The following is a 22,220-nucleotide window of genomic DNA, read 5'->3' on the forward strand; positions in this document are numbered from 1 at the left end:
ATGCATCTGTCTTAGCTAGCATCCCTGGGCATGGTTGTTTGCTCTCTTGGTTCTCCTGTGGAGTTCCTGTCACCTCCAGGTCCTTCTCTCTTTCCTCCCACTTTTCGACAAGACTTCCTTGTCTTGATCGTCATATGTTGGCCTATTAATTTCAAGCTATGTTTTGAGGCACTACTACATAGAGTCTCTCAGAGGACATCTCACAGGCTCCTGTAAGGAACCTTAGCAGAGTATCATTTATAGTAAGAGAAATGGCCACTCTCCCATAATATGGGTATTGAGTTTGGACAGGCATTGGTTGGGTATTCCTTCACTCTTGGCTCTAACTGCTCTATCATTTTTCCTACACATCTTGAAGGCTGGGTAAATTTGGGATTGAATTTAGTGAGGGTATGTTGGTGTTCCCCTCCCTGTGCTGGGAGACTACTTTAGTTAGTGGGTGCACTCTTCAGTCTCTATGGACTCTGCTAATAGGAGTCTCTGCTTGAATTTCCCTCATATCCTCACAGGAGTCTGCTCTGAGTTAGATCTCCAGCTTGTCACAGAGATACCACACCCTCAGGCCATTTCCCTAAAAGTCTTCTGTCTTCTCTCCTCATTTCTGATCTCCACTCTCTTAACTCTCTACACCCCCCTCCCTTGCTTTGTTCCCTCTCTTCAACCACTATTTATGTCCATGCTGACTCTACAACCAAGTGAGATTTATATATCCTCCCTTGGATCCTCTTATATTGCTTATCTCCTATGGGTCTGTGCCTCATAGTATACTTATCCTGTATGATGTGGCTAAAATCTACATGTAAGTGACTACACACCATGTGTGTCATTCTGGGTTTGCATTTCTTCACGCAGGATGATCATTTCCAGTTCCATCCATTTCCCTACAAATTTCATGACTGCTTTGTTTTTAATGGCTGAGTAGTATTCCATTGTGTAAATGTGCCACAGTTTCTTTATCCATTATTCAGTTGTGAGACATCTAGGTTGTTTCCATATTCTGGCTACTACAAATAAAACTTCTATGAAAGTGGTTAATTAGGTTGTCCTTCTTGTTGAGTATCTTTTGGGGATATATCCAGTAGTGGTGGAGCTGGGTGTTGAGGTAAGGCTCCTCCCAATTTTCTGAGAAAGCACCAGTGCTTGTAAGAGTTTACACTCGCACCAGCAAGGAAGGACTGTTCCCCTTTGTCCTCATCCTAGCCAGGATGTGCTGTAACTTGAATTTTGATCTTAGCTGTTCAGACTGGTATGAGATAGAATCTCAGAGTCATTTTGATTTGCATTTCTCTGATGATGAGGGAAGGTGAGCATTTCTTTAAGTGCTTCTAATCCAGTCAAGATTTCCCTGTTGAAAATTCATTTTAAATCTGTGCCAATTATTTAACTGAGTCATTTTTTTATTGGCGTTTGATTTCTTGGGTCCATTGTATAGTTTGGATATTAGCACTTTGTTGAAAATAGGATTGATGAGTTTTTCTCCTAATGTGTAGACTGACATTTAGTTCTGTTGATATTTTTTTTTCTTACACAAGTTTTCAGTTTCATGAGGTCCCATTTTTTGATTGTTGATCTTAGAGCCTGATCTGTTGGTGTTCTGTTCAGGAAGTTTTCTCCTGTACCAATGAGTTCAAGGCTCTTCCCAACCTTCTCTTCTAACAGATTTAGTGTATCTGCTGCTATATTGAGATTTCCGACCCACTTGAATGTGAGAGGTTTTTTTGGAGGGAAATAAATATGTATCTATTTGCATTTTTCTACATGCAGAGATACAGTTAGATCAGCACTATTTGTTGAAGATGCTGTCTTTTTTTCCATTGTACAGTTCTGGCTTCCTTGTCAAAAATCAATGGACCAAAGGTATGTGGGTTTATTTCTGGGTCTTTGATTCAATTCCACCAATCAATCAACCAGTCTATCTCTATGCCAGTACCATGCAGTTTTTATTATTATTTCTGTGTGTTGTAGCTTGAAGTCAGGGATAGAGATAACTCCAGTTCTTTTATTGTCTAGGATTGTTTAAGCTGTTCTGGGTGTTTTTATTGTTCCATATGAAGTTTAGAATTGTTCTTTCAAGGTCTGAAAAGAACTGTGTTGGTATTTTGATGTGATTGCATTGAATCTGTAGATTGCCTTTGGTTAGATGGCCATTTTCACTATGTTAATCCTATGGATCCAGGAAATTTGGAGATCTTTCCATTTTCTGACATCTTCTTCATTTTTTTTCTTCAGAACATTGAAGTTGTTTTCATGTAGGTCTTTCACTTATTTGGTTAGAGTCACACCAAGATATATTATAGCATTTGTGGATATTATGAATGGTGTAGTTTCCTTAATTTCTTTCTCAGCACATATGTCCCTTATGTATAGGAGAGCTACGGATTTTTAAAATAAATTAATCTTGTATCCAGTTACTTTGCTGAAGCTGTTTATCAGCTGTAGGAGTTCTCTGGTGGAATATTTGGGGTTGCTTACATACACTACCACCTCATTTGCAAATAGCAATGTTTTGACCTCTTCCTTGCTGATTTGTATGCCTTGATCTCTCTTAGTTGTCTTATTGCTCTAGCTAGAACTTAAAGTACTATATTGAAGAGGAACAGAGAGAGTGGGCATTCTTCTCCTGTCCCTGATTTTAGTGGAATTGCTTTGAATTTTTCTATATTTATTTATTTTCTGCAATAGTTCTTCATTTATTTATTTTGATACTTGCAATAAGCTTGCTGTATATAGCCTTTATTATGGTTAAATATAAACCTTGTATCTTTGATCTCTCTAAGACTTTCATCATGATGGGATGTTGGATTTGGTCAAACATATTTCCTCTATCTCATGAGATGACCATGTGATTTTTTTCTTTAATTTTTTTTTAATATGGTGGATTACATTGATGATATTGTGTATGTTGAACCCTCCCTGCATCCCCGTGATAATGTATATGATGTGTTCTTGGATTCAGTTTTATTTTACTGAGGTTTCTTTTGCATGGAAGTTCATGCATGAAATTGGTCTTGAATTATCTTTCTTTGTTGGATCTTTATGTAGTTTAGGCATTGACTGTGGCCTCATAGAACAAATTTAGCAATGTACCTTTTGTTTCTATTTTGAATGTCTGACAGAATTCTGCACGAAAACCATCTGGATCCTGGCTTTTTATTTTATTTTCTTAGTGGTTACTGGATTGTTTAAGCTTTTTCCTGATCGTGATTTATCTTCAGTAGGTGAAATCTATCCAGAAAATCACTTGTTTACTTTAGATTTTTGAATTGTGGAATACAGGCTTTTGAAATAAGTCCTATTGATTTTTTTGGAATTCCTCATTGTCTATAGTTATGTCCCCTTTTTGTTTCTGATGTTGTTTATCTGGATCCTCTCCCTCTGCCTTTCAGTTAGTTTGGCTAAGGGTTTGTTTATCTTGTTGATATTTTCACAGAACCAGCTTTTGGTTTTATTGATTCTTTGTATCAGTCTCTTTGTTTCCAATGTATTGGTTCCAGCCCCAAGTTTGAATATTTCCTGTCAACTGATCCATGTTGGTGTGTTTGCTTCCTTCTGTTAGAAAGCTATCAAGTGTGCTGCTAAATTACTAGTATGGGATCTCTCCAATTTCTTTATAAAGGCACGTCATTTATCAAAATGCTGTGAGCTTTTCTCTTAGCACTGCTTTCATTGTGTCTCATAAGTTTAGGTATGTTTTGCCTTCATTTTCATTGAAAACTAGAATGTCTTTTACTTCTTCCTTTGTTTCTTCCATGATCAAGTGGTGTTTCTTTTATTGAAGTCTAGCTTTAATCCATGGGTGTCTGATAAGAGTCATGGAGTTATTTCAACCTTCTTATATCTTCTGAGGCTTGCCTTGTGACTGATTCTATGGTCAAATTTGGAGAAGGTTTCATGAGTTGCTGAGAAATGTTCTGTAGATATCTGTTTAGTCCCATTTGATTCAAGATGTCTGTTAGTTTCTTTATTTCTCCACTTACTTTTTGTCTTGATCTGTCCTTTGGAGAAAGTCAGTGCTGAAGTCTCCTACTATTGATGTGTGAGATTCAATGTGTGATTTAAGCTTTAGTAATATTTCTTTTATGAATGATACTACCCTTATATTTGCATCATAGATGTTCATTATTGAATGGTTGTAGTGGTGGGTTTTTCCTTCAGTGAGTATAAAGTGTTCTTCCCCATCTCTTTTGATTAATTTTGATTGATAACTTATTTTTTGAGACATGAAAATGTCTACTTCATCTTGTTTTTTTGGGTCAATTTTCTTTCCAAACCATTTCCAGCCCTATAATCTGAGGAAAGGGCTATCTTTATTCATCATTATTTTTTAGTGTAATCACCCACACTTAAGAACAGTCTCTCTCTAGTATTCCTAATGACCTATCAAGGCACACACTCAGAAGAATTCTCTACAAGACAATACACAGCTAACACCCTTCCCTAAGATCCAGAGGGAAAAACAGAAGTGAAGAAATTAAACATCATAAACCTAAAATAGAAAAGTCCAGATAGCAACAGCTAGAATCACAATCATCCCAAACCCAGATCACTAGACACCAGAGAGAAATCAAAATCATTAACACCCAAGACACCAAATCACCACAACCCTACTAGAGGAGACCCTGAGGAATTCAATATAGCCACAGAACAAGACAATGATTTCAAAACATAGATAAATCAAGGATATAACAGAGGATATGGATAAAACCTCAATGATGTTTGTGAAAACAAATAAAAAGAGAAATAAAACACTGAAGATAGTTGAAGACATTTTATTACAAAAGAAATCGATAAACTTAAAACCTGAGATGTATCTAGATATAAAAACTGAAGAAGTCTAACAAAAACTTAAGTGATAAGCCTCATCAACACAGTCTAAAACATCAAAAAGTCATTCTCATGACTAGATAAAACACTATTCCTTAATTTCTCATCCATCAGATTCTCTGTTTCTTGATTTTTACTGAGCTCTTTAATCTATTCTGGTGAGTTTTGTGCAGAGTGATACATAAGCATCTTTTGAATTATTTTATGTGCATACTTCTAGTTTGACCACAACAATGTGTTGAAGATGCTGTCTTTTTTTCCAGTATTTATTTCAAGATTTCTTATCTTAAAAATATCAAGTGTCCATAGGTATTTGGATTTCTGCCTGGATCTTTGATCCCATCATCGACCAAAGTGTTTTTTACTCTGCCAATACCATCCTGTTACTTACTACTATAGTTTTTTTTTTCAATGCAGTTTATTCAGGAACCTTGAACAATCATCTGACCCTGGGTAAAGCCAGCCCACTTTAAATAGCCTTTGGGTAGCCAACCTCAGCATGCCACGTGGGCAATGCAGATAGGTCCACATACATGGAAGCAAGCCAGATCCTCGGCCTTAGCCAAATGTGGAGTTGTTCGTGACAGAGAGCACTCACATTGGGAAGGTGGAAGACGGAACCCAGCTCCATCTTTCAGGCGCGGCATTACGCAGCTCTCTACAGTTCCCCCTTTTTGTTTTAGATGCATCAGGCAAGAGTAAAGGTCTGATCTCTGATATTAGAAATAAATTGGGACTTTGTACTGATGGTCATTTAGGTGTCATACACCCAAAGAGCATCAGACCCGTCTGATACCTTTTTCTCAGAGGCGGGACCTGGGGCATCAACCCGCATGCAATCAGACATGCTCTTCTCTGGGTCCAAAGTGGCTGACCCTGAGTGCAGTGCTTAGCCTCGCATCCTGAGCGTAACATTTTGGCTTTTTATGGTAGCCAACCATGCTTGGGAAGACTGTCCTGCTTCAATGGCTGTAGAGGCCTGAATGGTCATGGCTGCATTACGCTGTTGTGAGACTCTAATCTTGCATATATACCACAGGCAAACCAAGGTGACCAACACCAGAAGTCCTGCTAACGCTCCCATGCCCGCCCATTCCTTCAGATGATTCATGGCTGCAGCAATCCATGATGATAATCCTGTGGCTAGTCCTGCGTTCACTCTGGTAGAATTTACCATGAAAATGGCCACTCTCAGCTGCTCCATCATAGAATTCTCCAGTCCAATTACCTAAAATATAGCTAGACAATTGCTTAGACAGATTTGTTCAGAGTCCAATTGGGTTACATAGTAATGTGAAGAGGGACTGCCTCTGACATGAACTGACTGGCCTGCTCTTTAGTCACCTCCTCCTGAGGGGGAGCAGCCTTACCAGGCCATAGTAGAGGACAATGCAGCCACTTTTGATGTGAACGGATGGACTAAGATCAGAAAGGAGAGGAGAACCTCCCCTATCAGTGGACTTGGGGAGTGGCATGCATGCAGAGGGAGGAGGAAGGGTGGGATTGGGAGGGGAGGGAGGGGCTTATGGGGGGATGCAGAATGAATAAAGTGTAATTGATGAAAAATTTAAAAAAAAGGGAAAAATAATTTAAGAACCTTAAATGACTTTTAAAAGTAGAGGAAAACATGGAGTTAGTCAATTTACATGGAGCACATCTCGCCCCTGGGGTCAATGGTCTCCTGAACCTACTCAGACCTCGAACACCTCCACTGCTAGTTCTAGAACTGATGCGGGATGTTCCAACGAGGGGGTTAAGGCTTCTCATAATATTTCCTATAAGCCCACACCTGTTTGTTTATATCCCCCATTTTTATTCATTATTAGCCAGATAGAGCCAAGTAATTGTGGTAATGATACTTGCTTTTTTGCCCAATTCTGCAATGCTAGTAAATTTACTAGCTGGTTACTCGCATGCCTCACTGGGTGCCTGTGCCCGTTGATGCCCCTCACGCTATGACTCTCTTCAGACAGAAAAGGGATCTTGGAATTACAGCTGCCATTGTTACTGCCATCTCATTGGCGGCTGTTGGAGCTACCACCACGGCATTAGCCATGAGTCATACTGGGCAGACTGCTCAGACCCTGAATAACCTTTTAGCCAATGTAGCTCATGCCTTAGATGTACAAAAAGGAATTAATACTCAACTAAAAGGAAGCTTGATGGTGTTCAATCAGAGGATTGACCTCGTGCAGGAGCAAATTGATACCCTATGGCAAATCACTCAACTTGGCTGTCAATGAAAGTATGCTGGACTTTGAGTCACTAGCATACAACATGAGAATTTTCCCTGTACTAGTATAGTTTTTTGTTTAATTTAAGTTTTGGATGGGTGATACCTCTAGCAGTTCTTATTTAGGATTGTTTTAGCTGTCATGGTTTATTTATGCTTCTATTTGAAGCTGAAAATCGTCCTGTCAACATCTAGGAAGAATTGTCTGGAACTTTGATGAGGATTGCACTGAATGTTGATGTTGATTGTTTTTCTTAGGATGGAGAGTTTTACACTATTCATCTTATCTATGAGCAGTGGAGAGCTTCCTTGCCCTTGCCCAGGCATAAAGATAAATAGTCTTCAGAAATACAGCAGAAAACTGAAAATCTTCTGTATAACAAAGGACTGCCATCATTCTGAAAATGTAGCAGTATATACAAAACTAAAATACTTCTACCATCTACCCACCCAAATAAAGGCTAATATTAAAATGCATAAATAAATCAAAAGAAAAATATATATATCAAGAAAATAGACAATCCAAATAAAACAGACCTACAATTCTAAATAAAGAATTTTTTTTATTTTTATTAATTACAGTTTATTCACTTTGGTTCCCAGCTGTAGACTCCTTCTCCAACCCTCCCAATCTCTCCCTCCATCCTTCTTCTTTTCTTATACCCCTCCCCAGTCCAATGATAGGGTAGGAGCCCCTCCCCTTCAATCTGACCCTAGTCTATCAGGTCTCATCAGGACTGGCTTTTTTGTATTCCTCTCTTGGTAAGGCTGCTACCCCCTCAGGTGGAGGTGATCAAAGGACCAGCCCATGAGTTCATGTCAGGTCACTATTTGCAGATGTTATGATAGCATACATGAGTGACACAAAAAATTTTATCAGGGAACTCCTACAGCTGATAACCTCCTTCAGCCAAGTGGCTGGATACAAAATCAACTCACAAAAAAATAGTAGCACTCTTGTATGCAAAAGACAAAAGGGCTGAGAAAGAAATTAGGGAAACAACACCCTTCACAATAGCCACAAAGGACATAAAATACCTTCCTGTAACTCCAACCAAGCAAGTCAAAGACTTGCATGGAAAGAAAAAACTTTCAGTCTCTGAAGAAAGAAATTAAGATATCAGAAGAGAATTCTTAAAGAAATAATTCAAACAGCTGAGAAACATTTAAAGATATGTGCAAGGTCCATAGTCATCAGGATCAGGGAAATGAAAGCCAAAAGTGGTTTGAGATATGGCCTAAAGAGAGTCACAATGGCTAAGAATGTTCAAACATTTCTAGTAGGAGTACAAACATGTTTAGCCACTAAGGACATCTCTATGGCTCTTCCTCAGCAAGATGGAAATTGTTCTGCCTCAAGAAGTAACTATAGCACTCTTGGGCATATATTCAAAGAATGTTTCATCCTTCCATGGAGACATTTTTGCAAAGATGTTTATGACTGCTCTATTCAACACTTCCCAAAATTGGATATAACCCTGATTTCCATCAACAGAAGAATAGATAAAGAAAATGTGGACATTTACACAACAAAATATTACTCAGTCATTTAAAAAAGTAAATCATGAAATTTCAAAGTAAATGCATATCTACAGGTAAACTAGAAAAAAAATCAGTCTGAGTATATAATAACACAAGTTCAAAAATACAAATGTGACATGTACCTACTTACATGATATTATTACTTGTAAAGTGAATGATAAGCAACCTACAGTACATAAAACCATGTAGGATACACAAAGAATAAGGGACTAGTGTTGAAGAAGAAGTAAATAGATCTCCCTAGGATAGGGTAATAAAATAGTTATTTATAGATTGAAGAAGGGCTCATAAAGGAGAATTGGTTGGAAGTGGGGAAGAAAGAAGACATTAAGGAAAGTAATATGAAGAGAGACAGCCAAAATTAAATGTCAATTGAATGTTCCTGTAGCAAACTAACACAACAGTTTGCTTCCTACAATATATACATAACTGAAGGTGATCCAAATGAAATAATATGAGAGTCCCAATACGATGTCACTTGGCATCAAATGAAGACTAGGTTATATCTACTTGAGCTGGTGGCCAAAGGAGTCTTATTGGAATCCCCAAACAATGCACACTTTTGTCAAGATTATAATTTGCTCTCCATAAATTCACTGCAAGTCTCTTTTGCTGAATACAACACTTATTCAACTCACTGAACATAGAGAAATTAAGCTGGTGTCTCCAAAAAAATTTCACTATATAGTTATATTTATTTATAGGTAGATAGATAGAGAGGGAGAGAGAGATAGATGATAGACAGATAGATAGATAGATAGATAGATAGATAGATAGATAGATAGATGATAGATTTGTGTGTGTAATTTGTATATATATATATATATATATATTTAAATTACAGTAACCAAAGTTTTGTAAGATTATACATAGGAGACATCAATTAATTATTTTGTTTGTTTATATATAAGAATTAACATTACTTCATTTTTTCACTTTCCTACCTTCAAAGCCTTTTGCAGTTTTACCTCTTTTGAAATTTCATGGCCGTATTTTCATGAATTTTACCTAAGTTAGATATCAAAATTTGATTTGTGTCATATTGTATATATCATATTATAACAATAATATATAATAATACCATGAAATTATATCAGCAGTAATTATGATAAATAGTGTTACAGTAAAGTAGAAAAAGTATAGAGATGAAGTATTTTTCTTTTTGGTTGTTGTTATGAGACAGTTGACTGAATCCAGCCATCTCAAGACTTATGCTTCCAGGTTCAAAACTGAGTTCATATTCATAGACCCTAAAACCTACTCCTATCCTGATTCTTCAGTGATGCATGTTTGTCTTTTAATCAGGAAAGAATGTAAAGAGGAAAGTGGCTGATAATCTAAACTAAGCACACAAGCCGTAAATGTGTTGCCTGTCATGACTTAAATTGACTATGAGAAGCTTGCCCCCTCTTTTGGTCATGTATTATTCTGAATTAGGTGCCAGACATCCAGGAGGAGGTCTGAATGCAAAAGCTGAGTTGAGAACCCTGAACCCAGGTGTCCTGCATATGGCTGAGTCACTACTATTTACTTTCTTGGTCAAAACCCCACGTCAAAGTATGACTGAATTCTCCCTCTCCACCCCCCCACCCCCTGTCCCTCCTCAAGTCCACTAAGGACGTCCTCCTCCTCTACTATATTACTGTAGCTTATCAGATCTCATCAAAACTGTCTGGATCTACTTTCCCTGTTGCTTAATTTAGCCACCTTGAATGATGGAAGTGACCAAAGAGCTATCAAAGTGAACAAAGCATGACTGCCCCTGCTCCCCTTCTTAGGAGAAATCAAATGTTCAAACTACTTTCACAACAGCAATCCAAAACAAACAAGCTGTTTTTGGATGACCTACAATTTTGTCTGGGACTCTGGTGCTCTCCAAAGTCACTGTGGACCATGATGAAATCATACAGGTTGTTGAAAAAAGAACCAAACATGTTTTTCACCCACATGGAGGAACCAGGTGCAAAGCCTCAGGGCTATGGGATTCCAAGAGTACATGGATGTGAGGAACAGAACAATAAAAAGACAGAAACTTCAGGGCAAGTCTGGCTACAGTGACCGAAATATCTCAGCACTGTGACCCTCAGTTTTCTGGACTTTGCTACAGTGAGTGAGCTGGCCTATCATGAGAACCTTTGGTTATGCAAAGACTGAGAGCCTGAAGCAACAGTAGGAAACAGTTGCAGCATACAAAGTCTTCTCTGACATTGTTGAGGTCTGAGCCTGTTGCAGGACATAAGCCAACAATCTCCTTGGATCCGCCTCAATGCAGGGGACTGTTTCTCTGTAGTGAAGAGCCTGACATGCCCCTTCCTTTGCTTTGCTTCAGCCTCCTCCTGAAACCTGTGTATACATCAACAGAGATATTTCTGATCCATTGTGGTTATTATGGAAAGACCAACACCTACATGGAGGCAGATGTTAACCTTGCTACATTTATTCCCATTTCCATTCCACTTGATCTATCCCAAAATGACCAGAACTTTTTTGACACAGAACCAAGTCTACGATGGAATTTCGACCTGTGAGTACTTGCTTGAATGTGCTATGGTTGTTCTGGTTAAAAGATAGTACTAGATGACCTGCTAAACACATGTAATTCCATTAAGAATAATGAACTAGATACAGAACAATGTGAAAAATAGTTTCACATTTTTTCTGCTTCATTGTGCCTCTGAAAACATTTCAACTTCTCTTTGTTATGTTTCCATTCAGAAAGAAATCAGGGATAGAAAAAAAGAACGACTTTTGTGTCTCTCCATGGTGTGATTCCATGGCGAGACTTACATATTTTTAACACACTGACTTTAATATGTCAAGATAAGTTTCCATTCTTCTCAGGTCTATCTGGCCATCTAAATGTCTTATGTTTGTATATCTGTTTCTTTCCAGAGACTTGGAGAGTTTCTGCTCTAGTGAACTTGAATATCCCTATGTGCTCAGTAGAAATCTTAGACTCTCCAATTTCACGTGTTCTGGCTTTACTATCTTTAAAGTATCTCAGAGTTTAGACACTGTGGTCATACTTATCACTTATTTGATCATCACTGATATTGTAATAGAGCGTTCTGAAATCCATGTCATTTATGCCCATATTCTGTTCTCTGCTTAATTAGTTTTGCTGGAAACCCAGTGTTGTCTGATTTGACTGGTGGTTTTATGATTTTAATTTACAACATTTCTATCTGTCTTTCTCCTCCTTCACAATCTCAGTGTTAACTTATGATTTGTCTTTTATGCTACACAGTCTTTTCTGTGTACAGCTGTTTGTTCTATCCCTCATCCAAGTTCTCATGGAGACTTCTGATTCTTATCTCGATGCCCAGTTGAATTCATTGCTTGGTTCTGTTTTCTTTTCTGTTGTTCATCTCTTTACTTTCTGAAATATATATCTGCCACTTTATCTCTCTGAGAAACTGTATTGTAGGTTGTTGGTTATTTATGATAATGTGGAGGAATCATTAGGCTTTTTTATATTCCTGTTTTTCAGTTGATGCTATAATTGGTACATATGTTCATTTGAACATCAGTGTTGGGAATAGGGTGGTCCTTTGCTGAAAAGTACCTTCTTGAAACTTCAATGCCTATTTCCTCTCAGATTAGGAAACAAACATACTAGACTAAAGTCCTGGTACTTTTACTGTTATAGAGTACTTGAATAGAAAAAAAAAAACAATGACCAAGGATGTCTAATTTATTCTGGAAGTAAAGAACTCTTAAGAATGCTTTCACAAGATAGAGAAACCATAGTTCAGTAGCCCACTGCAGCAAGAGAGAGAAGGAATCCCAACACAGGAGGAAGAAAAGAGCCCATTCTCAGAGATGGATAAAAGACAGAAAAGACTGAATCGTTAATTGACCGGTCTTAATCTAGATTCTGTTTGAGCTATGATAGGTGGATCAAGTCTCAACTCCTTGAAGATTAAATCATAGTTGTTTAAAGTTTACACAGAGATATACAAGTTTTAAATATATTAACATGACCACAATCTATAATCTACACTGAAATTCTCACTGTAGGAAAAACAGGTAACACGTGTCTGTAAACAGTTGGAGTAGACTGATGCTTTACAGATCAGATTGGGCACCAAATAAGGATGGTTCTGGGCTAAAAAACAAACAGCCTTTCCACTCTCTGAAGATTTAATGACAGATAAGATTTCAGCACAATGAGAAGCATTGAACTATATCTTCAGCAGGAATGAAATGACATTAAAAATTTTGGTCCTGTAACTATAAGAAGACTAGCCAGTGCTTTCACCTGGTGCTTTTCATAGCATATCATTACTCCACTGATTAATATTTTAAAATTATGAAATATTAAACTCATTAAGTCTCATTTTCACATACTTTAAACCACTTTCTCAGACATTTACAACTTGCATTTACATACATTAAATAACTTTCTTAGACATTCAAAATTTCCATCAACTTTAAGATATTTGTTTCCCCCATCCATGCATTTACCAGGAGACAGATTGACAAGCAAGTTCTTTTAAATGAAAGAATCATAAAATGTAAACTGTTAGGTATTAGTAGATTCATTTTGAATCTCATTTAAATCTAATTTTGTGAGATTGGATGTTTCAGTGTGAAGCCAGCAAGATAATGCCTTCTTCAGCAGGGGATCTAGATATCTGTAGAAAAGAACAAAGCCTGGCTTTCATGCATGATATGGACTAACCATGCAGCTGCAGCCTTGTTCAGGGGAGCTGTATAAAGTTTCATAAACTCTGCTAAAATTCTATGGTGACAACATGCTCTGAACATGACAAGAGATCTGAGAGGGGTAAATTTGAGCAGGAAGTATAATCCAATTGGCCTCTATATCAGTCAAAATGACAGAGACTTACTGGAAACCTGGGCACCAAGTCTGGGATCCTCCATGCTGTTCTCAAAGACTTTGTAGGGAACAGAGGTTGACAGTCTTTGGATGCCACACAAAACAACATTGTCTTCAGCTGCCACACAAGGCATCATGAAAACTAAACATCAGACTTGTGAGGCCTTTGCTTTTTATTTTTTTATGGAGCAGGAACTTGGAAAAGTAACCTACCTTGGTCAGGCAGAGTAGAGCATTTAACTCAACAGTGTCCAAAGGTTAGGCAGGGATTTATTGTTAGGTGAAGCATGTGGCAATTCATGGTTCAGTCGTCATCATCATCACAGTTGAAATATGATCAAAGGAAAGGCCATGTCTGCATATCTTAGCAACCAACTCCAGATGTCTGGCAAAGAAATAATTTTCATTACATTCCTTAAATCCGTACTCAGCAGAACTCTCTGAGGGCTTTGAGGGAGAACATCTAGCTTATTATCGTATTTTTCACTGGAATATTTTTTATTGATTAATTACATTTCCATCTTAGTCATAGGCCCCACTCTTTTCTCCTCCCAATCCTACTCTCTCTCCCATATCCTCCTCCACTCTTCTGCCCCCTACCTACACACCCCAGCCCCTGTAGTCTTATGATGATTGAGTTTGTGTTACTCCCCTGTGGTCAGTTAGATAAGTTCTATCAGGGTAAAGTGATAAACAAACATACAATATAATCCATGTCCACTCCATTAACTAGTGTGCCCATATAAAACCTAATCAGCACATCAGCTACTTATATGCAGAGGAGCTAGGTTGAGACCCTGTATTGTGCTTGGTGGGTGCATCAGACTTCTTAGAACCCTCTGGGGCCTGGTTGATTGACCCTGATTATCTTCTTGTGACGTTCCTGTCACACAAATATAAATGAATAAATATACAGACATAACCAACTGAATCGATTCTTTAGTCTTTAGTATTGCTTTCATGTGATTGGAAAAACATAAGCCCTCAGCTCAAATGAAAAAAAAGATAGAATTTCTTCTATAAATTTGAGAGTCTGTGAACACAATTTAGGCTATCACAAATTCCATGATACAATGTGGAAGCAGCTTCATGAATTTTCATAGTAACAGAATATATAAAGAAAACTATAAATCCAATAAAGCACTGGAAACCTCAGAGAGGATGTTGACAGTAAAATGGAGCAAGTTATCATATAGGCCCAAGATGGCTATGTGATGTCATTCTTGTCTTTTAGATTGGCAAAGCTAGGAATGTGCTGGGTTACTACATTCTAAAATTATTTTATTCATCATCTCAGCTATAGCATATCTAGATAGATAGAAAGATAGATAGATAGATAGATAGATAGATAGATAGATAGATAGATAGATGATAGATAGAGATGCAGATGCAGATACAGATATAGATATAGGCATCATCTTAACCATAACTTGTCCAAGAAATGGCTACTCAGGGTGCTACAGGTAGCCTGGGCTATGTTAATGAACCTCTCAAACTACAACATTGCAATCTCTCCACATCAATGAATTTTTTATAGCCAGTTTTTGTAGACACAGCTCTGTCCAGGAGTTCTCATTGATACATGCATACATTCCTACAGTTCAATATTTAGTATGAGATAATCCTTAAGGAAGACAAATTCTCTTTCTCTATGTTGTTGCTAATTCCCTGCTTTTGCCCAATAGATTCTTTCTTAACAGAACATCTAGCCACAGATCCCAGACTAATGTGGTACAACCAAATGGAATTTCTTTCTGGTGATGGCAGGTCAGAAAGCAGAATCCTTCCTTCAGTAGAACCCAGTGGATTTCAGGCTAATAATTTCTGTTAGCTCCCTCTGTTAGGGTCACCCAGATTCTTATATACTAAATGTTTGAAACAAGCTTCTGAGGACCCAACCCCAAGCACTGAAGGCTATGTGTGACACAGTTCAACTCACCTACCTGCAACAAAGTACCACTTTCTCCCATTATGAGCACTTTTGTACTGTCTTAATGTATTTTGGGTTTTCCTCTTTTTTATATGTTATTTTAAATTACTTTTTCCCCCTGCCTTACCTAGAAAACTCTACTCATTCATTTAATTTGCAAGCTTAGAGAAACACCTTTCCTTTACTAATTTTTAAATACTTTTTGAGTTTTTGTAAAGATTTAATAAAGTTTACATTATGTTTATGAGTGTTTTGCCTACATATTTTTGTGTGTACCACTTGTATGCAGTGTCCCTTCAGAGGCCAGTGGAGGACATGGATCCTCTAGAACTGGTGATACACACTATTGGAACCTAAAACTGGCTACTGTGACTTGAATAAGGGTCCTCCACAAGAGCAGCAACTAGTCATAACATATCAGTCATTTTTCAAACCCAAGAACACTATTTTGCACATACTTATTTATTCTTATTTCATTTATTCGAGAGCTCACCTTCTTATATATGTGTGAATACCACAGGTGTCCTTGGTGACCAAAGATGCCAGAAAGGATCTTGTGAATTGGAGTTAAACATGTTTCCAAGGCCACCCTGTGGGCACTGAGAACTGATACTAGCTTTTATTCAAAGGGGTCTATACCACAAAGAGACAATTTAACACTAGGAATGCACATAAACTTGTTAGAATTTTCAAAAGTGAGTATGACATTGAATCATTACAAAAGAAAAGGTTGTGAAGCTCTTACTTATTATATTCCTAGTGAACACCTTAGTGACTCTTCTATAACCCAGGGCTTCCATGAGCTGAAATGTCATAAGCACCTAAGTATTCAGTAGTCATAAGATACAAAGAAGTGATATTTTACGCACACAATGAACACCAAAAAATATTAGAAACAGTTAAATTTCTGAGAGTTTAGGAGCCATTCCATGACGTTCCTGACTTGTCAGGGGCTTATTCACACAAGATTTACATGTAACAGGAAAAGTCAAAGGCTAGGACCTCTAGAGTCCTGTATTTGATAAAGACTTTTTGAGAAAAATGTACTGACAATACCCATCCTTCTATCCCTCGGGTTTAGACTGAAATGGAGAAACTATCAATATTTGCTGACCTTATACTTTGCCATTGAAGAGATCAACAAGGACTCAAACCTGCTTCCCAATATGACCTTGGGTTTTCACATCTACAATGCCTTTAATTCTAACAAAATGACCTTGGAGGGCCCTCTGATGTGGCTGTCTGGAAGAAGTGAGTATATCCCTAACTACAAGTGCAACACTCAACACAAAGCTCTAGGAATCATTTCAGGAAAAAAGCCGGAATTTTCTGCTGCAATTGAAACACTTTCAGAGCTCTACAATGTCCCACAAGTAAGTTAGAAACATATTTTTAAGCACAACCACATCTTACACATGACTGAAATAAACAAACCAACAAAAGAGCAATAACAGAAGAAACAAAAGAAAACAGAAAAGTGGATTATGTTTACTGTAGGCAGATTTCAAATAGTAGTGAACAAATTATTTTGATTTAGCAATAGTTAACAGATGACAGAGTGTGGTGAAAACCATGGACAGCAAATTCTCGAAATTTCCAAGCAGATCATTTAGTAGTATCCATGATCTCCAAAAAATGGATGATGTACTGTAGATACTCAGTCTGCATTTGATAATAAGTCAAATTCTACAGCAAAGATTCCTAACTGCCCAATCTAGCATATAAACATCTCAAAATTCCTACAATTGTCAATATCTGACATATGGAAAAAGAAAGTCCAGGACATGTAACTAAGTTTGGAACAATGATTAATGCCATCACTGATGAAAATCTTTCAAGGAATTAATGATCTCATTCAGGAAAGTAGATCTTAGAATAGCAGCCACAGAGACCAACCACTTAGCTGTATCATCACAAATGACTCTTGCAGGCTACACTGAAGAAATGCATCTGTCATCAGGCATTACTACAAACAAAAAATACTTGGTGACAACAAGAATCAGCAATAATCAAGATTAAAAAACCCACATGGTAACTCTCATTGTTATCACTCAGTTAAACAATTCATCAATGTATTTTAAGCTAAGTTAATAAAAATAAAAGACAATAATTTTCATCTGTCTGAGATTTGTCTGTATCAAATCTAACTAGAGGGATGATACAATAAACCCTGGCAATGGGGCCCCAGGTCATCACAACTTGCACCATTTTAACTTAGGAAACTGAATCTCTAAAAACTTTGTTAGTCTCTTTCTGTATTTGCTTTTATAAAGGTGAAGGTTCTCTGAAATATGGTGTTATGTGATTAATGTTAATGCTTTCTGCAGTTTTCTCTACATCAGGTACTCTTTTGCATTGTTAATGCAACAAGAGAGATCTTTCGTGCCTTTCAAAGCCAGTGAACAGCTTATTGTTTACTTCTTGGCTACTGCAGACACCTTAGTAACTTTGGATCCTATGGTATTTGTAAAAGACTATTCCACCACATAATTTAGGGACAAGCTAATCTCACAGAAGACATTCTCCTTAACAGTATTCAGTCCTTTAATCTTCATATTTGAATAATGAAGTCACTTCCTCACACAGGGTGATGATTCCAAATACCTGAAACTCAGAATCACTTTTTTTCTTTGCTTCCTCAGGTCACATATGGACCATTTGATTCCATGCTTAGTGACAAAGATACATTCCCATTTCTTTATCAGATGTCTACTAAAGACAGAGGTCTAGCCCAAGGGCTAATCTCTTTATTACTCCACTTTGGCTGGAAGTGGGTGGGGCTCATTGTTTCTGATGATCAGAGAGGAAGGGAGTTTCTCTCTGACCTGAAAGTAATGATGGTGTCAGAAGATATCTGTGTGGCTTTTGCAGAAAAACTCCCAGAGAATTGGAATGAAAATGTAAAATATGATTATGGTTTGCTGAACTTGAAACAACATACAGGAGTAAATGTGAATTTATTCTATGGTGATATGGATGACTTGCTGTTCTTCTGTGTAAACATGCGTATCTTTATCACCAGAAAGAGGGTGTGGATCTTTGCAAAGCCACACTCGACATAGTTAGAGTCTATACTAAATGAAAAGCATGTTTTGATAAACCTATTCAGTGGAAGCTTCTCATTTTTAAAAAAGAGAACTATCCCTGGCTTCAAGCACTTTCTTGAGGCCCTTACACCCTCCCATTACCCAGGAGATGTTTACTTCTCTAAGTTCTGGATTGACAATTTTAATTGTTCACCTCCTGCTTCAGGATGTGGAAATCATAAACCTTGTCCAGTGAATATTTCCCTAAAGACTAAGGATAAAATAAATGATATGATGACTATTTCTGAGCCAAGCTATTCCATATGGAGTGCAGTGTATGCAGTGGCCCATGCCCTGCATAAAATGCTATTGAGCAAAACTGAAATGGAATCTAAAGAAGACAAAAACACAGACTGGCTTCTACCATGGCAGGTAAGCCTCACTCATAAGCAGGGGAAGCTGAGAATCTTACATTATTAGTAAGTAATTTGCTGTGGTCAAGCCAATAAAACATTTTCATCTTATAATTGAAAGTATAAGTTAAAATGGAAAATGGTTTAAGTTTCTCTCCATTTAGTCTGAGGTTGGCTATAGGCTTGCTGTATTTTTGTCTTTACTATGTTTCAGAATGTGCCTTGTATCCCTGATCTATCCAAGACTTAGTTAAACATGAGTGGGTATTGGATTTTGTCAAATGCTTTTTTGGCATCTAAGAAGATGATCATGTGGTCTTTCTCCTTCAGTTTGTTTATATGATTGATTACAATGATGGATTTCTGTATATTGAACCTGCATTCCTGGGATTAAAACTACTTGGTCATGGTGGATGATATCTCTTATGTGTTTTGGGTTTGAGTTTGCAATTATTTTGTTGAGTATTTTTGCATCAATGTTCTTAAGAGAGATAGGTCTGAAGTTCTCTATTTGTTGGGTCTTCATGAGGTTTAGGTATCAAGGTGACTGTGGCTTCATAAAATTAGTTTGGTAAAGTTCATTCTGCTTTTCATTTGTGGAATAGTTTGAAAAGAATTGGAGTTAGCTCTTTTTAATGTCTGTAAAATTCTTCACTGAAACCCTCTGGCCCTGGACTTTTTTGTAAGGGATACTTTTGAGACTGCTTATATTTCTTTGGGGCATATAGAGTTCTATATTTAATCTATTTACCCAATCTTGATTTAATTTTGGTAAATGGAATCTATCAAGAAAATTGTCCATTTCATTTAGAATTTCAGATTTTGTGGCATATAGGCTTTTGTAGTAGACGTAATGATTGTTTGGATTTCCTCAGTATCTGTTGTTATGTCCCCTTTATCTTTTCTGATTTTGCTGATTTCGACAGTTTCTCTCTGCCTTTTAGTTAGTTTGCCTAAGGATATGTCTATCTTGTTGATTTTTCTCAAAGAACCAGCTTTGGGTCTCTTTGATTCTTTGAATTGTTTTCTTTGTTTCTAATTCATTGATTACAGCTCTGAGTTTGATTATTTCCATTTCTCTACTCCTTTTGGGCGTGTCTGCTAGTTTTCCCCCCAGGGATTTTAGGTGTGTCATTAAGTTGCTTGTATGAGATGTCTCAAACTTCTTTCTGGCAGCACTTTGTACTATGAACTTCCTCTTGGCACTGCTTTCATTTTGTCCCATAAGATTTTATTACTATTGTTCTGTAGTACAACTTGAAGTCAGGTATGGAAATGCCTCCAGAAGTTCTTTTATTATACAAAAAGTTTTAGCTATTCTGTTGTGTGTGTGTGTGTGTGTGTTCCATATGAAGGTGAAAATTGTTCTTTCAAGGTCTGTGAAGAATTGTGTTGGTATTTTGATAGTAATTGCATTGAACCTGTAGATTGCTTTTAGTAGGACTGTCATTTTTACTATGTTAATTTGACCAATCCATGAGCATGGGTGATATTTCCATCTTCTGATGTCTTTTTCAGTTTCTTTTTTCAGAGATGTGAAGTTCTTGTCACAGAGGTCTTTCTCTTGCTTGGATAGTTACCCCAAGATATATTATATTACTTCTGGATATTGTGATGTATGCTGTTTTCCTAATTTTTTATAAGCCCATTTATCATTTATAGTCATGTGGACTACTGATTTTATATGTTAATTTTATAACTTATAAAATTCTTTTTAGCACTGCTTTCATTGTGTCCCAGAAGTTTAGGCATGTTGCCCCTTCATTTTCTTTCTTTCTTTCTTTCTTTCTTTCTTTCTTTCTTTCTTTCTTTCTTTATCTATCTATTTATTGCCACATGTTTTATAAATGAAGAAACATCCATGAATTCATCCATCCAGTCAGTCAGTGGACATTCATCAAGCATCTGTCTGTTCATGCTGCAATGCCCTGTGGCTCTGCACACCCAAAGAAAGGATGCTGTCCTTGCTTCTAAGAGCTTGAAGTTGGGTCACATCCCTCACTGTCACTGTTTCCTGAAAGGCCAATGTCTGATCTAATAATGAAGATGTGTCCTTAGAGTCTTCTGTGAGAATGTCATTTTAAATGCAGGCGGATGTTTTTTTTTTTTTGTTTGTTTTTTTATCAGTTACATTTTATTAACTCTGTATCCCAGCCGTGTCCCGATCCCTCATTCCCTCCCAGTCCCTCCCTCCCTCCCTCCCTCATCTCCACCGTGCCCCTTTCCAAGTCCACTGATGGGGGGGACCTCCTCCCCATTCATCTGATCCTGTTTTATCAGGTATCTTCAGGACTGGCTGCAAAGCCCTCCTCTGTGGCCTAACAGGACTGCTCCTCCCTTCGGGGGTGGGGAGACCAAAGAGCCAGTCATCGAGTTCCTGTTAGAAATAGTCCCTGTTCCCCTCACTTTGGGAAACCAATTGGTTACTGAGCTACCACAGGCTACATCTGAGTGGAGGTTCTAGGTTATATCCATACATGGTTCTTGGTTGAATGTCAGTCTCAGAAAATACCCTGTGCCCAGATATATTTGGTCCTTGTGGAGCTCCTATCCTTTCCCCATCAGACTAACTCCCCTTCTTTCTTATGATTCCCTGTACTCTGCCAAAGGTTTGTTCATGAGTCTTTGCTTTGAAAACACTGCTAGTTAGAGTCTTTCAGATGCGCTCAGTAGACTCCTGTCATACGTTCAATGCACATCCCATTTGTCTTTCTAAATGAGGATTGATCATCTTACCCCATGTCCGCTCAATTGATTATCTTTTTTAGGTGTATAGATTTCATTATGTTTATCATATCTTATAGGTCTATATAAGTGAGTATATCCCATGTTTGTCTTTCTCCTTCTGGGATATTTCACTAACCCTTTATCTGACAGAGGACTAATATCCAGTATATACAAAGAACTAAAGAAGCTGAAAAGCAGCAATCCAAGTAATCCAATTAAAAAATGGGGAACAGAGCTAAACAGAGAATTCTCGACAGAGGAATATCGAATGGCAGAAAAACACTTAAAGAAATGCTCATCCTCATTAGCCATCAGGGAAATGCAAATCAAAACGACCCTGAGATTTCACCTTACACCCATCAGAATGGCCAAGATGAAAAACTCAAGCGATAACACATGCTGGAGAGGTTGTGGAGAAAGGGGAACCCTGCTCCACTGCTGGTGGGAATGTAAACTGGTACAATCACTCTGGAAAACTATCTGGCGCTTCCTAAGACAAATAGGAATAGTGCTTCCTCCAGACCCAGCTATACCACTGCTAGGTATATACCCAAAGTTTGTTCAAGTACACAAAAAGGACACTTGCTCAACCATGTTTACAGCAGCTCTATTTGTAATAGCCAGAACCTGGAAACAACCCAGATGTCCATCAACGGTGGAATGGGTACAGAAATTGTGGTAT

General features: G+C 37.6%; 2 protein-coding genes across 3 annotated transcripts in view; one reads left to right on the forward strand and one right to left on the reverse strand.

The window, feature by feature from the left end:
- LOC132650729 (zinc finger protein ZFP2-like) overlaps positions 1-22,220 on the reverse strand; it is a gene marked incomplete at its 5' end in the record, with an annotated part of 124,616 nt that overhangs the window by 94,828 nt on the left and 7,568 nt on the right. The window lies entirely within an intron of this gene.
- On the forward strand, positions 10,544-17,468 carry LOC132650657 (vomeronasal type-2 receptor 26-like). 2 transcript variants are annotated; one of them, XM_060376007.1, is made up of 3 exons: positions 10,544-11,123; positions 16,454-16,623; positions 17,303-17,468. In XM_060376007.1, exons 1-3 carry the CDS (start codon positions 10,903-10,905, stop codon positions 17,389-17,391), a joined length of 480 nt encoding a protein of 159 aa, XP_060231990.1. In that variant the 5' UTR covers positions 10,544-10,902; the 3' UTR covers positions 17,392-17,468. The 2 variants fall into 2 exon arrangements, with proteins under 2 accessions (XP_060231990.1, XP_060231989.1); XM_060376006.1 differs by lacking the exon at positions 17,303-17,468 and having other exon boundaries at positions 16,454-17,168.

The sequence above is a fragment of the Meriones unguiculatus genome, assembly GCF_030254825.1.
Source record: "Meriones unguiculatus strain TT.TT164.6M chromosome 13 unlocalized genomic scaffold, Bangor_MerUng_6.1 Chr13_unordered_Scaffold_28, whole genome shotgun sequence".
NCBI lineage: Eukaryota > Metazoa > Chordata > Mammalia > Rodentia > Muridae > Meriones > Meriones unguiculatus.

Excerpts from the sequence above, each read along its gene's own strand:
- LOC132650657 (XM_060376006.1), top strand. The coding sequence starts at position 10,903 with ATGCCCCTTCCTTTGCTTTGCTTCAGCCTCCTCCTGAAACCTGTGTAT. Across the intron at positions 11,124-16,453 it reads CTACGATGGAATTTCGACCT|ACTGAAATGGAGAAACTATC; the intron begins GTGAGTACTTGC and ends CCTCGGGTTTAG.